General features: G+C 49.8%; 1 protein-coding gene across 2 annotated transcripts in view; it reads left to right on the top strand.

Annotated features, from left to right (window-relative positions):
- NSMCE1 (NSE1 homolog, SMC5-SMC6 complex component) overlaps positions 1-15,656 on the top strand; it is a gene marked incomplete at its 5' end in the record, with an annotated part of 29,059 nt that overhangs the window by 5,586 nt on the left and 7,817 nt on the right. For both annotated transcript variants that reach the window (XM_079719622.1, XM_079719621.1), the window contains one exon: positions 14,845-14,966. In XM_079719622.1, the coding sequence (XP_079575748.1) occupies positions 14,845-14,966 (122 nt within the window). The remainder of the gene's footprint in view (positions 1-14,844; positions 14,967-15,656) is intronic.

Genomic DNA, 15,656 nt, shown 5'->3' with positions numbered 1-15,656 from the left:
TCCGGGAAGATCCCACATGCCGCGGAGCAACTAAGCCTGTGCGCCACAACTACTGAGCCTGCACGCTAGAGCCTGTGAGCACAACTACTGAGCCTGCGTGCTGCAGCTACTGAAGCCCACGTGCCTAGAGCCCATGCTCCGCAACAAGAGAAGCCACTGCAATGAGTAGCCCCCGCTTGCCGCAACTAGAGAAAGCCCGCACGCAGCAACAAAGACCCAGTGCAGCCAAAAATCATAAATAAAAATAAATAAATAAATCTATAAAAAAAAAACCCTCAGCAAGTAGGAAAAGAAGGGAACTTCTTTAACCCAATAAAGGGGATCTATGTAAAACTACAGCTAACATATTTAATTGTGAGAGACCGAATACTTCTCCCCTAATATCAGGAGCAAGACAGGAACATCCATTCTCATCATTTCTGTTCACCATTGTACTAGAGGTTCTAGCCAGTGCACTCAGGCAAGGGAAAAAACAAAAATCCACATTGGAAAGGAAGACATAAAAGTGTCTATTCACAGACATGATCATCATAGAAAATGTGATGGAATCTTTGAAAAAGCTACTAGAACTAATAAGTGAGCTTAGTAAAGTTGCAGGATACAAGATATACAAAAATCAGTTGCATTTCTGTGTGTTAGCAGTGAATCATCAGAAACTGAAAAATTTTTTAAAGCACCATTTATAATAGCATCAAAAATATGAAGTACTTAGGAATAAATCTGACAAAAATTTGTAAGGCCTGTAAACTGAAAACCACAGAATATTGCTGAGAGAAATTAAGGAAGATCTAAATAGATGGAGAGACATGCCATGTTCATGGGCTGGAAAATTCAGTATTGCTAAGATGTCAGTTTTCCCCAAATGATATATAGATTCAACTCAGTTTCAGTCAAATTGAAACCGCTAGGTGGCGTTTCGGGGAGGGCTCCGAGGAGCTCCGCTTCTTTATGTCTCAGTGCAGAAAGAATTCAGTGCGAGGCAAAGTGATAGATAAGAAGTGATTTATTAGAATAGGACGCTTGTGAGGTTACAAGTAGCAGACGGGCAAGAGGGCGCCATGTGCCGAGAACTTAGTGGGGCCACAGTTTTATAATCAAAGGAAAAGTGGGGAGGGGGTAAAGGCCTCCCTCTTCCTCATTCTAGAGTAGACGGCAGGCTTCCATCATCAGCTCCTCCTACAGGTTGGCCAGGGGAGTTTTCTTGTCCCTCCTTGGTCAAGCCAGGACTGTCGTGGCACTATGGAAATGAGCAAAAAGGCGGTAACATATGCTAAAAATGCTAAATCATCTCAGGTTTTGATATAGTGTCACCTTTTCCTTATATTTTTGTTTTTAGTACATGCAGAGGAGTGTGTCCTAGGAATCATTAACTTACTGAGTCAGGATATGGGTAGGATGTGGGTCTCATGCCACCACTGTTTTATTGTTTTGGGGTGTGTCTCATACTTCTGTTGCATGGTTTTCTTGCTAAGCAAGTCTGCTTTCTTTCTTTTTTTTTTTTTTTTTTGCGGTATGTGGGCCTCTCATTGTTGCGGCCTCTCCCTCTGCGGAGCACGGGCTCCAGACACGCAGGCTCAGCAGCCATGGCTCACGGGCCCAGCCGCTCCGCGGCATGTGGGATCTTCCCAGACCGGGGCACGAACCCGTGTCCCCTGCATCGGCAGGCGGACTCTCAACCACTGCGCCACCAGGGAAGCCCCCAAGTCTGCTTTCTTGAGTCATCATTAACTTACAGAGGTCGCCAATACTTTTTTCTTTACTTACAATCCCCTAGCGGGATTAACTATTTAATTACAGTAAGTCCCCTACATACAAACGAGTTCCGTTCCAAGAGCATGTTCTTAAGTCCAATTTGTTCGTAAGTCCAGCAAAGTTAGCCTAGGTACCCAACTAACACAATCAGCTATATAGTACTGTACTGTAATAGGTTTGTAATACTTTTCACAAAAATAATACATAAAAAACAAACAAAAAATAAAGAAAACATTTATAATCTTACAGTATAATACCTTGAAAAGTACAGCAGTACAGTACAACACCTGCCATACAGGTGCTGGCGTTGAGTGAACAGGCAAGAAGAGTTACTGACTGGAGGAGGGAGAGGAGGTGGGAGATGGTAGAGCTGAAGGATCATCAGCAATAGGAGATGGAGGGCAAGCTTCAATTTCACTGAAGCCTGACGTTGATGGCACAGGTTCTGGTTCCTTGCTGGGTTCAGTTCTATCTACCCTCCTGAAAAACCGATCCGGTGATGTCTGGGTAGTAGGTCCTTTTTTCTTGTCATAGATGACACGGTAGCACTGGATTACGCGCTGAATGGCTGCTGCACCTTCGTGTACCGTGCTACGTTTGGGTCCTGTGCCTCAAAAACTAACAGTGCCTCCTCAAATAAAGAAAACGCCCTTGTCATTTCCTGTGTCGTGAATCTCTTCAATTCTTCAGTTACTTCTTCTTCCTCTTGTCTCTCTTTGTCCTTTCTCTGGGCACGTTCGCATCTTTGGAAGTTTGCAACTTGAAGGTTTGTATGTAGGGGACTTACTGTACCTACTTTGTCCCTTTACTCTGTCCCTATCAAAATCCCAGCAGGGTTTTTTTGTAGAAATTGACAAGCTGATTCCAAAATTCACATGGAAATGCAAAGAACCGAGAAGAGCCAAAACTATTTTGAAGAGGGAATCAAACTTGGACGATTAACTCTGATTAATTAGGTTAATTAAGATTACCTGATTTTAAGACTTATTATATAGCTGCCATATCAAGGCAGTATAGTATTGGCATAAAGAAAGATATACAGGTCAGTGGAATAGAATAGAGAGTCCAGGAGTAGACCCACACGTAGGTGGACAGCTGATTGTTGACGGACATGTGAAGCCAACTCAGTGAAGATAGTCTTTTCAAAAAATGATGCTTAAATAATTGGATATCCATATTCCAAAAAAATGAACCCGAGGGGGCTTCCCTGGTGGCGCAGTGGTTGAGAGTCCGCCTGCCGAAGCAGGGGACATGGGTTCGTGCCCTGGTCCGGGAAGATCCCACATGCCACGGAGCGGCTGGGCCCGTGAGCCATGGCCGCTGAGCCTGCGTGTCTGGAGCCCGTGCTCCGCAGAGGGAGAGGCCGCAACAATGAGAGGCCCACGTACCGCAAAAAAAAAAAAAAAAAATGAACCCGAGCCATACTTTGCACCATATACAAAAATTAACTCAAGATGAATCATATACCTAAACATAAAACCTAAAACTGTCACACTTCTAGAAGAAAATATAGGAAGAAACCTTTATGACCTAGCGTTAGGCAAAGATTTCTTGGATATGATCTATAAGAGAACAAATCAATAACTGCACTTCAAAATTTTAAAATTCTGCTCTTTAAAATACACCACTTAGAGAATGAAAAGACAAGCCAAATACTGGGAGAAAATATTTGAAAATCACATATCTGATCAAGGATTTGTATCCAGAACATATAGAGGACTCAAAAAACTCGACAATCAGAAAGCATACAACCCAATTAAAAAAGGGACAAAAGACTTGAACAGACACTTCACCAAAGAAGTTACGTGGATGGCAGATGAGCACATGAAAAGTTGCTCAGCCTGTCATTAGACCTTAGGGAAATGCAAACTAAAACCACAATGAGAGACTACTACACACCTATCAGAATGGCTACAGTTTCACAGACTGCGTGTGTCACGTGTTGGCAAGACAGTGGAAGAACTGGTGCTCTCATCTGCTGTTGGGTGTGAAATGATATCAACGTTTTGAAAAACAGTGTGGCAGTTTCCTGACACAGCCGTTTCTCTCTCATGTACTTGTTTTTAGACTCAAGAGAAATGAAGATACATGTCCACAGAAAGGCTTGCACATAAGTCTTCAGAGTAGGTTTACTTGTAATGGCCCCAAACTGAAAAAAACCTACTTGTTCCATCAAAAGGCGAACTGATAAATAGACTGTTGTGTTATCCATCTGATGGGCTACTACTTAGCAATAAAAAGGAATGAACCATTGCTATCTGCTACAATATGAATGAATCTCAAAATGGTCATGTCCAGTGGAGAAGCCAAACAAAGGAAAGTATATACTGTATGAACCCATATATAAACAATTCTAGACAACGCATATATGACTATAGTGACAGAAAGTAGTTCAGTGGTTGCCTGGGGATGGTATAGTGGAGAGTTGTGAGGGGTGGGAGAGAGGGATTACACAGAGACATGAGGAGACTTTTAGGGAGTGGTGGATATGCTTATTATCTTGACTGTGGTGATGGTTTCAAGAGTGTATACGTATTGGGACTTCCCTGGTGGCGCAGTGGTTGAGAATCTGCCTGCCAATGCAGGGGACACGGGTTTGAGCCCTGGTCCGGGAAGATGCCACATGCTGCAGAGCAGCTAAGCCCGTGCGCCACAGCTACTGAAGTCCATGCACCTAGAGCCCGTGCTCTGCAACAAGAGAAGCCACAGCAATGAGAAGCCTGTGCACTGCAATGAAGACCCAATGCAGCCAAAAATAAATAAATAAATAAATTTATTAAAAAATAAATCAAGCAAGAAAAAATTTTTTAAAAGAGTGTACATGTGTATCATAACTTACTAAATTGTACCCTTTAAAAATTGTATGTCAATTACATCTCAACAAAGCTGTTTAAAAAAAAAATCTGCATTTAAACCTACTTTGCTACTTGGTAGCTTTGTAACCTTGATTGTCACTAAACCCCAGAGCTTCATGAATATAATGTGTGCCGTGTGCTCCGTGGCCTGTAAGTATCCATGTAGAGGGATAAACAGGTTTCCAAAATGTAGCTCATTCTCTTGGTCTCATAAGGCCCTGTGTCATCTTTGTGGGACTCTAAGGAAATAGATGCAGCATTCAGGAAAAGTATCCTTTCTGTATCCAGGGCTTACCTGGAGAGGCCCCTTTCTTGAAGTCTGAGTCCCAAGAGAGTTGGCAAGTAGTTATGGGAAGTTTCATTAGTTCAATTTCCTAAAAACAAAACAAACATGGAAGCCTGAATTTTGAAGCCTTCCAAGGAGGCCCAGGTCCCCTTGGGAAGTAGGTATTCCTGATGATGTTGTCGGGGAATGGTGTTGCCCAGCTCAGGGCTTGAGGGGGCCCTGAACCTGAACCTGACTCTGGGTTGGAATGTGTGTCATTGATCATGTGGCTCTGCTGGGCAGAAGCAGAAAGTTGCCACAGCCCACAGTTTCATGGCAACGAGTCTCTCAAAGTTATTCACCTTGTTAAACTATTTTGGGGCTGGTCTTTCTGGTTCTGTTTGGTTGAACAAGTTGGGTTTTAGGGGATCATTGGGTCCAGCCTCCTCATCTTACAAGGCAGGAAGCAGAAACCCCTGGGAGTCTGGTGTGCTGTGTAGCCCCTTCTCACACAATGGCTCTGGGCCCCAGCACTGCCCAGTGCTGCCTTCTGAGTCAGTGCCCGATTCTTTGAGGGCCTGCCTTGCTTGAAGCTCCTAGGGTTGCTTTTTAAATTTATTTTTTTATTTTGAAATAGTTCCAAACTCACAGGAGAGTTGTAAGAATAGTACAAAGAACTTTTTCCCCCATGAATCATTTGAGAGTAGGTTACCAGTTTGAAAGTCCATCACCCCTACATTCTTTAGGGTGTGTTTCCTTCTAGCAAAGACATTCTCCTGAATAACTGCAGGATAACCATTAAAATATGACATTAACATTGATCCATCACTATCATCTAGTCCACAGACCCCATTGGGGTTTCTCCAGTTGTCCCAATATTGTCTTTTTTAGCAAAGGATCCACCCCAGAGTCATGTGTCACATTTAGTTGTCACATACAGTTTGTCCTCAGGACAAATTAGGTAGAATATCTGAAATCTTAGATTAAAAAATTAAGACTTAACATTATTTCAGCGGGCAGAATAAGTAATATGACGTTCAGGCAAAACACCCGTGAACTGAAGTGCACGTACCAAAAACAGATTAGGGAACACAGTGTCAGAGGAACATTATGGATGACAGATATTTTCTGGTTTTGTCAAACCTCTCATCTGCCCTCATCCTAGCTTTGTTTTTCTCATGCGGATTTACATGACCGCATCTGCGCTGTTGTCTCTGCAGGCCTCAGGGCTCAGACCCATCGTTGGGTGGCACGTGTTAGTGGTGAGGCAGTGATGCTGTCCACCTTTCAGTTTAGTATTCCATCCTGTATCTGCAGTCACGTTTATACGCACCTTCTCTTTCCAAGGAGGACTCAGCGATGATTAGACGCTGGCTCCAAGTAAGTTTTCCTCCTGCTTTTAATAATTTCATTGTACATTTCTCCCCTTTGGCCCTGATGAACAGTTAATAAGCTTACCGCTGTCAGCCTGCTTGCCTTTCCAGTTAATCAAGGGGGATTAGGCTTGTGACCATAACTGAAAAGTGGCATAAAATTAGCATGAAAAGTAACATCTCAAACGCAACTTGATGAATTTTTCAACATACAGAATTTCATAACAGGCAGTTGTGATGTGCTCAGACCAGAGTCTTTGGGTTCTGGAAGCTCTGCAGCCACGAGGAAACAAACTCTTGTGGCTTTCACATCTCTGGCTCTTGAAGGACTCACTGTCCAAGTTCCAGCCGGCCCTTGATGACTGTGCGGCACAGGAACCCAGGGGGCCAGATGGTTCCCAGCAGTCCTTCCAGGCCAGTGCGGATTTGCTGAGCCAGGGCCTCTGTGTGCTCCACGCTCTCCCGAAGTGTGGCCTTCATTTGCTTCAGGAAGTGTCTTGTACTGGCTCCCAACCACAAGGGAGGGTGCGTGGGTGTGTGGAGGGCTGGGAGTGGATTCTTCAGCAGGATTACCACACACACCACTGGCAGGAATAGGGAAGCCGTTTCTTGAAGACACAGGTTCAAATCAGGGACTTGGGAAAGTTTGTTTGTTTACTTTCTGAGTCTCCGCTTTCCGTGTTATAGAGGAGATCTTACCTACCTCATGGAAAAGTCATGAGTGTTAAACAGGGGACTTAGGGGAAGCGCCTGGCACAGAGTACTTCCTGCTCCACGTCCAGTACGTGCGCCTTGCTGCCCCTTCCTTCCTGTATGTCCCTCCCCCTACCATCTACTCTCAGGTCCCGGGGCTGGGGGTGGGGGTGGGAACTCACCTCAGAAGATCCAGGATGTTGGTAAGTAGGGTGATAGGAATTGTTATGTAGACCATAGGCTGCATTTCTCATGCTGGGATTTTCTCAGAAATCCTCGTGGAAGATCACGAGTGCAGGTGCTGAGTGGGGGTGTGAGTGACAGGAAGGCAGCGTGACCGAGAGTAGAGCGAGGGGGCACACGGGAGCCACTGGTGGCTTCCAGGTTGGTGGTGGTGGTGCGGGTATCTGGCTTCACCCTGGCTGCATGTAGAGGACGGGTGGGGGGCTAGGGTGGATGCTGGGAGGCTGGAGGAGGCTGTGTCACACTCCAGGGGCAAGGTGCTGGGAACTCAGAGGAGGGCTGCAGTGAGCCGGACGAAAGTGGCTGGAGTCATCTCTCTGATGGCACCACAGGCCTGCTCGTGCCTTTCAGCCACCTTCCTCACCCCTGCCGGGAACAGGGTGCTGAACCAAGTCCCACGTGTACGGAGTGTGGACATAAGTGAAGACCACTCAGATGAGAACAGGCAAGGGCTGTTTATTCAGAGCTTGCTCTAACAGGGGAACTTGTGTTTTGGAGACTTGCTGGCAGGCAGAGGAGTGGGAAAGCTGTATAGAGGAACAAAGGGAAGGCTTCAGCTGTGCCCTGATAGGAGGCCGTCGGCCCGGGAAGCTGGAGGCGGGCAGTCTAGAAGCAGGACAGGCTGTGATTGGTTGGGGGAGCACACCTGGCTTTCTCTGGTTGGTCCTAAGTTGGAAGCAGGGACAAAAATTAGGGAAGCTGTCAGTTATTAATCAAGACCTGGTCATTTTTTTTTTTTTTTTTTTTTTTTTTGCGGTAGGCGGGCCTCTCACTGTTGTGGCCTCTCCCCTTGCGGAGCACAGGCTCCGGAGCACAGGCTCAGCGGCCACGGCTCACGGGCCCAGCCGCTCCGCGGCATGTGGGATCCTCCCAGACCGGGGCACGAACCCGCGTCCCCTGCATCGGCAGGCGGACCCTCAACCACTGCGCCACCAGGGAAGCCCCCTGGTCATTTTTTTAAAATAGATTATTTTATTATTTATTTTTGGCCACTTTGGGTCTTCGTTGCTACATGCAGGCTTTCTCTAGTTGCGGCAAGCGGGGGCTACTCTTCATTGCGGTGTGCGGGCTTCTCATTGCAGTGACTTCTCTTGTTGTGGAGCACAGACTCTAGGCGCGTGGGCTTCAGTAGTTGTGGCACTCGGGCTCAGTAGTTGTGGCGCACAGGCTTAGTTGCTCCGCAGCATGTGGGATCTTCCCGGACCAGGGCTCGAACCCGTGTCCCCTGCATTGGCAGGCGGATTCTTAACCACTGCACCACCAGGGAAGCCCAAGACCTGGTCATTTTGAGCCAATTATTACAGAGGTTATGGCTGGCTTCCTGAGCTGGTTGCTAGAGATAGTGGTCTGACCTCCTGCAGGTCTAACTTATAGGTAGCAGGCTGGCTTCCTGGGCTGGTTACTCTAGGTGGTGGGTTGGTTCCCTGGGCTGGTTGCTGCAGACTGTGGATCAGAGCCCTGTTTCTATAACGTTTATTGTCCGTTTGTATATTCAGTCTCTCAGAAGAATGTGTGTGACACATTCTGTTTCTTTGAGTTGTTTGCAGTCCAGCTTCTGAGAAACCACAGCCACTTATCCGGTGGGTCAGGGGGCGGAGTGGCCTCTGCAGTCACCATGTCTCTTTATGGCAGGGCTCCAGCCTACACCAGCATTTGAAAACTGGTGGAGTGTCATTGGGATCTAGCTTACAGTCAGAGCCCTGAGCTAATCTCCGTTGTCACAAGACGCTACCATTTTTCTCTTTTTTGATTCAGACTCCTGGGGGTTAAGGCATCAAGTTATGTTGTTGAGCGTTGAGATTTTTTTTTAACCTTTTATTATGGAGAAAGAAAGGTAGAGAGAATAATACAACGCAGCCTCACGTACACATCACCACCCAGTTAAAATGATAATTCATGACTAATCTTGTTTTATCTGTGCTCTGATTACTTACCCCCATATCATTTTGACATAATTCTCAGACCTCATTGCATATCTGAGTAAGAATTTTTTTTTTTTAAATGAATGCTCAGGTCCTTTTGTCACTGTGCCAGACTGAAGGCCAGATGTTTGTTTTCTGGCCTGGACTTTGTCACTTACCGGCCCTGTGGTCTTGGATAAGTCCTTACGCTCTCTGACCCTTGGTTTCCTCTTTTGGAAAACAGACCGTACCACATATTGGCTCCCCTTGGCGGTCGTTCGTGAGGGTCTGATGAGAGCCCGAGGGAGCAGAACCTTAGCACGTAGTGACGTGACGTACGGACGGAGAGAACTCTTGTCTGTCTGTCTGCCGCGTAAACGACCGCTCTCCTTCTGTCCCTGCTCTTCCCAGCACTGTGCACTAACCGCACTGTGGAAGTGCTGTTGTCAGCGCCCGTCTTTCCACTCACATGCCTGAGTGTCGAGGGGATCATCTTCCCCAGGCAGCTGAGGTGAAAGCCCTAGGCTGGGACGCCACCCCTCCCACACCTCTCTGGCCCAGTGTGCCTGCCTGCCAGCCTCTCCCAGCCCAGGGGTCTGCTCTCGGGCCTGATGTGGCCTAGTGCCCATGTCTGGTCCAGGGCCGGGGCTGCCCTGTCCTCAGTGCTCAGGAGGACCACCCGGCTGGCCCCATCGGATGAGAGAGCTCTCATGGGGCAAGTTGGCCCATAAGTGGTTTGGTCCCCTGGGGTCTTATTTTTTGCTATTATTTCCTCTGCCTAAAATAGTATTTCCTCTGCCTAAAAGTTTTCTCTCTGTGGTGCCTGGTTTGGAACAAAACTCTCTGTTGCTCAGAAGTTAGGGCAGCAGACTTCCTGCTGCCCAAGTATGCGGTGAACCCAGTGAACCCTGGGTTCCAGTAGGCTTCTGGGAAGCAGAGACTCTGATTACCAAGAAGAGGTTTGTTGGTTAAACTAAAATTTATTTTAAAAGAAGAGGAGGTAACAGTGGTGGCCAGAAAAAACGACCTCTCAAAATGAATTGAGCCAGCTCTCACTCCTCAGAGGAGTGTCCCGTTTGCTCAGTGCTACCCCAGTGAGTCCACTGCCCTGAGTCCCATTTTCTAATTGCCCCAACAGAAGGGCATTTCCTGCTGAAGAAAGAGCTGTTCTGTCCTCTCCTGAGCCCTTGGCCTTTAGTTTAGCTCCTCCCGCAGCAGTGCGTGTGACCCCTGTGACCTGGCCGAGTAGTCAGGGCTGGAGGAATGATGGATGTTGGCCAGGCACAGCCCCTGTACGTGGCCTCGGAGCACAGCCCTCTGGCGACAGCACCGCCTCTGGCGTCTTTCCCAGGCACTGCTCAGACACTTTCCGTCTTTCTGTATTGGCTGAGTCCCTCTTTGTGACCCTGAAGGCACAGTGCCCAGTTCTGGAGGAATGTAGATGTGTAGGGTCTGGGGTAGGGAATGTTCCCAGAGGACACTTGCTGTGCTCCACAGAGGCTGTGTGGCTTCTTGCCCAGGAGCTTGGCCTGGGCTCCATTTCCAACACTGGGCGACTTATTTAACCTCTGGTACGTAAAGATGATAATAACCGCTCACCTTATGGAGTTAGTGTTCTTGCAGTGATGCAACAAGCCAAGCTAGTGAGCAGTGCCTAGCACATGCTAAGGTGATGACAGCCCCACGTTTACAGTCCTGTTGTTCTCAGCCCAGCAGTAGCCGCCTCACCACACCCCATAAGAAAGGCACAGGTACACCCTGCTTACATGGAGAGAGAACACAGGTGGCACCAAAGATCTACAGACCCTTGCTTGGTTCAGCCATGGTGCTAATTGTCCTGGTTAGGGTGTCTCTTTGCTCTCTGAGGAGAGGCAGCTGTGGTAGGTCCAGGGCCTTGTTCTTTACCTCGTATAGCTGGTCATCCCATGTCGCTGACTGCTGGTCATTGGTGTGGAGGGACCCAGCCTCTGATCCAGCTCTACCTGTAAAAACTTGGTATTTTGATACTTACCTGAAGCCTGTCTTTTTTTCTCAATTGGTTCGGGATCTGAAGGGAGGAGCAGTGTTATTCGTTAGTTCTCTAAAGTCCCTCGAAGTGGTAGAACCAAGACTGGAAATAGTTGCCTCAAAATCACGTGATCATGACCGTGGACTCACAGGATATTGGGGCCAAATGGATCCTCGGACACAGCTTTAGGCCCACTGTGTTCCTACAGATTTACCAACTGTAGCTTTTCTACCACGGGCTCCAGGAAGAGGGGAGGGAGAGGGGGCAGAGCAGTGAAAATTGGCTGGTCTGAAGACTTGATCTTGGGAAGCACTGACCTGGTGTTACCTTGGCACTTAACGGGCACGTCAGGGATAGATGGTAGCAAGCAAGAGTTCCCAATTCTGGCCAACCTGAAAAGGAACGTGTTGGGAAAGCAACACACGGGACTGACCGTTGGCTGGTGGCTAGACTGGGGAATGGGCCGGAGCCCCTGGGCACCAGGCACAGAAAAGCACAGCAGCACCTCACGGCCAAAGCCACCCTCCCCCTGCAGCGACGGGGCTGGAACCACCTCTCGCCATCCCTTTGTCCCTTGCTCAGATTGAGAGGGTGTCTGACAGGCTGAGCACGGGTTTTGGCCCACTGTTGGCTGACCTGGGACCTGGCCCCTGCAGGTTCCTGCCCTCTGCAGGTTCCTGCCCTCTGGTTTTCTGCACATGGGGTTTGTTTTCCCACCAGAATCACACAGATGGGGGAAAGAAAGACTCTTTGGTAGAGTCTATAGGGAGTGGGGCAGCCAGATTTGGTAACTGGAACAAAGTGTGATGGGGAAGGAAGTGCTTGAGGACCGTGGGAGGACAGACAGAGCGCGGGACCCTGATTCTTTGTGGTCAGGGCAAGCCTGCACAGGAAGGGACGTGTCTGGGACACCAGACGGTCAGGAGCCTGGCTGGTTGGAGCGGGCGTGGTGGAGAGAGGGTTGCAGGGAAGTGTTCTCATGCGTGTGAGGTTGGATGTGAGGTGGCCGGTGGCCTTCAGGGATGAGAGAAAGGGAGAGGCTGGCCTGGGGGCCCACAGAGGGGCGGGGCGGAACTGGGCCGGCCCTGCTGCTGCCTCTGTGGCCCCAAGCAGTCCAGTTAGGGCGGGGGTGTGGCTGAACAGGAGAGCAGCTTATTCCCAGGTAATGGTGCAGCGCAGGGCATCTGTGGGCAGCACGGGCAGGTCCGCCCAGGAGAGGGCTGTGGCTGAGCCCTCGACAGGGCCGCTGTGCGCTGGAGCCCACGGGAGCCCCTGAGCAGGCGGCCGGCTGCTGCAAGGTCAGTGGTAGGAAGGGCTTTTTTTTTTTCTTAAACTGAGAACATTCATGTTTCTGAAAAGTGAGGCTGGACAGCAAACTGGAGGTGGTGGGAGAGGGGAAAGCGCAGGGCGGCTATTAGCTCATCTCCGTGCTGACGAGGAAAGTCCGAGGTAGCAGAATGCTTTTGATCTGCCCACAGAGTACGTTCTTCTGAACGGCACCCAGGAGAGGCCTTTTCAGTGGAAAATGTGAATTGTCGCTTTCAGAGGGAGGTGGGACTTGCCACTGCGTCACCTGGGACGGACGGGCTGGTTCCCGAGGCAGAGGCCCTGTCGGTGGGCAGGAGGCGGTTCCTGGTGCCTGGGGGCCCCGCGCCCGAGTTTCCCAGGCTCGAGTCGGGTGCTTGGCGGGGGCCGAACGGTCTCCAGCAAGCCGGGCGCGTGGCCCGTCCGTGGTAGCTGGCCCTGCACACCGGGGCGAGATGCTTTGCGTGGTGTGGGAGCGGAGGAAAGCACGGGAGCGCTGCGTGCCGGGGCAGCAGAGAACATCTCGTGGAGGAAAGTGCCCTGCGAGTTGGCTTTCGTAACTGGTCGATGGGAGTGAGGAGGAGGGCGCGTGAGCAGGGCACGGAGGCAGGAAATGTGACCGTGTTTCACTCCTCTGATCACAGTGTTTCAGCAGCTGTGGCCAAATTTCATCATCACACTACCGTTAGGATTTTTGCCACGTTCGAGTACCATCTGTTTATTAATACAAATTTTTTCTTTAAATTGCATTCTTCGTTGTCGTTTTTTGTTTTTTTGGTCGTGCCACGTGGCTTGAGGGATCTTAATTCCCTGACCAGGGACTGAACCCGGGCCACGGCAATGAAAGCTCGGAGTCCTGACCATTGGACTGCAAGGGAATTCCCTAAATTGCTTTTTTTTCTTTTCTTTAACTTAAGCAACTTTACTTGTAAAGGAAGATTAGATCCTGCCTGTGATTCGCGTATTAGTATTTCTGTCCCGGTCTTTGTCATTAGCTTTTCTGGGCCTCCTCAGCAGAAGCCATGCCTGTGTCACAGCTGCCGACTTTACGTGGCTGCGACCTCCATTGCCACCAGTGTGATCTTTTATTTTTTTAAACTTTCATAATATTTAGCTATACAAGGAGCTTACAATTACCTTTCTAAGAAGCCAAACAGATAAAGTTCAAGTGCCCTGGGATGACCCCCTCATTTTAGTTCACTTCCTAGCAATGGCCTTGTTCATCAGTTTGGTGGGTAACCTTCCTGGCCTTTTTCCTGCATATTGTTTTGTTGGTTTTATTATTATTATTAATTTTTTTTTGCGGTATGCGGGCCTCTCACTGCTGTGGCCTCTCTCGTTGCGGAGCACAGGCTCCGGACGCGCAGGCTCAGCGGCCATGGCTCACGGGCCCAGCCGCTCCGCAGCATGTGGGATCCTCCCGGACCGGGGCACGAACCCGTGTCCCCTGCATCGGTAGGCGGACTCTCACAGTACAACAGGGTGATTCCAGGACCCAAGGCTGACCATGTCTCTCCTGTGCTTCCAGCTCTGAGAGGCTCCCATGTCCCACAGGAGGAAGGGCACACGCCCCCCCAGCCCGTGGGGCCCTGGGCCATCTGCTCCCGCTTCCTGCTGCTGCCGCCGCAGCCCTCCCAGCCGTCCTTCCTTCCCCTGCCAGTCTGCTGTCCATCCATCCCAGCCCCCTGCGGTGCTCCCCGGGCTCTGTCCGTACCCCCTCCTCTGACAGGCTGATGGCCCCGGAGAGGGTGCTGCTGCCTTGTGCGTCACTAGGGGCAGCACGAGGCGGCTGGCACACAGGTCAGGGGCTGTGGCCGTGCTGTCAGGGCTCCCCGCTGCTTGCTGTGCCTGGCGGTGTAACGCTGGGTGAGTGAGCCCCCCTCTGCAGGCAGGATGGGTTCATTACTGCGTGAAAAGCGCTCAGATCCAGGCCTTCCCCGGGGTGGGTGCTCTGTGTGAGCTGCTGTTCTTACCCTGTGGTCGTTATTCTTCACTGTCGCAGCCCCGGGCCAGCACAGGTGTGTCAGTGTTCGATGTGTGTTTGGATGTCGAATAAAGGGAAGGATAGAGGTGGACCTGACGTGTGCATGAGGACAGGCAGGGGCAGAGGCTCTACGGAGGAGTCAGGCTGCGATGCCCACTGCACTGAAGTGCTGAGTGGGGACAGTGATCGGGCGGCAGGGGAGGAGGCCGAGGGCTGCCAGCCAAGACAGGAAGACCTCAGCAGGCTCAAATACCATTTCCCAGGCGTTTCTGCTTCACAGCGCTGTCTCTTTGCTCCAGGAAGAAAGAAGCCACAGGCGTTGGCGCTCACCCAACAAGGGCCAGGGCCTCCGCCCATTTCTGGCTTTGCTGTCCCGTGTTCAGGATGATGGCGGGATTGAAACAAGCTGCACCTTTTTTGATGGAGCACCCTCCCCCTTTTTTGCTTTTGCCTGTTTATTTCCAGGCAATGCTACCGTAGAGAAGTTGGAGGACTTCATCAACAACATTAACAGTGTCTTGGAGTCTTTGTACATCGAGATAAAGAAAGGCGTCACGGAAGATGACGGGAGACCCATTTACGCGCTGGTGAGTGCAGACAGAGCCCCCTGGTGGATGTGTGAGGGACTGCAGTGGAGACAGCCCCGTGCCCTCCTTACTGGGGCGAATGCAGGTGCACCCGCCTCACCAAGGGCTTGGAGGGAGAAAGGGATAAGATGCCTTTTCATTTAGAACAAGACATAGAAGCTGGGAAAAGAAACAACGTGCGTGGCTGCTAAGGACTGAGACATATTTGGGGCCTCCTGTTGTTTTCAGGTTTTCCCTCCCAGCTAGGGGAGGAGGTGAAATACAAACCCCCATCCTTGGCTCGGGAACCACCTTAGGCCGTCAAAGGAGATCAGGCTCCTACCCACCGGGCCCACACAGAAAGGGGCTCTAGCCCAGGGTTTCCCAAACGTTGTCCATGGAAGAAAGGGTTATAGAGTCAAATAACATGGAAATGCTGGGTCAAATCGGTAAATCAGATTTATTTACTGCCAGACTTCCCAGTGCCTTTTGCATTTGAAGCTCCGTTAGCATGCAGACAAGTTTCCTGAATTTATCTGAGTTTGGAAGATATCGCACAATCTTGGGAATTCTAAAATCTCTGAAAATTAGACATACTGACTGAGCTACAGGTTTAAGCCTGTAACATAAGACCGGTTACAAATTTATCCCTGTGGCCCACAGTGCCGGGACACAGGTGCTCTGTGACTGGCAAGGCAGGGAGGGAGGCAG

This window comes from Hyperoodon ampullatus (assembly GCF_949752795.1).
Source record: "Hyperoodon ampullatus genome assembly, chromosome: 14".
Taxonomy (NCBI): domain Eukaryota; kingdom Metazoa; phylum Chordata; class Mammalia; order Artiodactyla; family Ziphiidae; genus Hyperoodon; species Hyperoodon ampullatus.
Note: the sequence above shows the minus strand (reverse complement) of the source record. Positions and strands in the feature narration are given on the sequence as shown.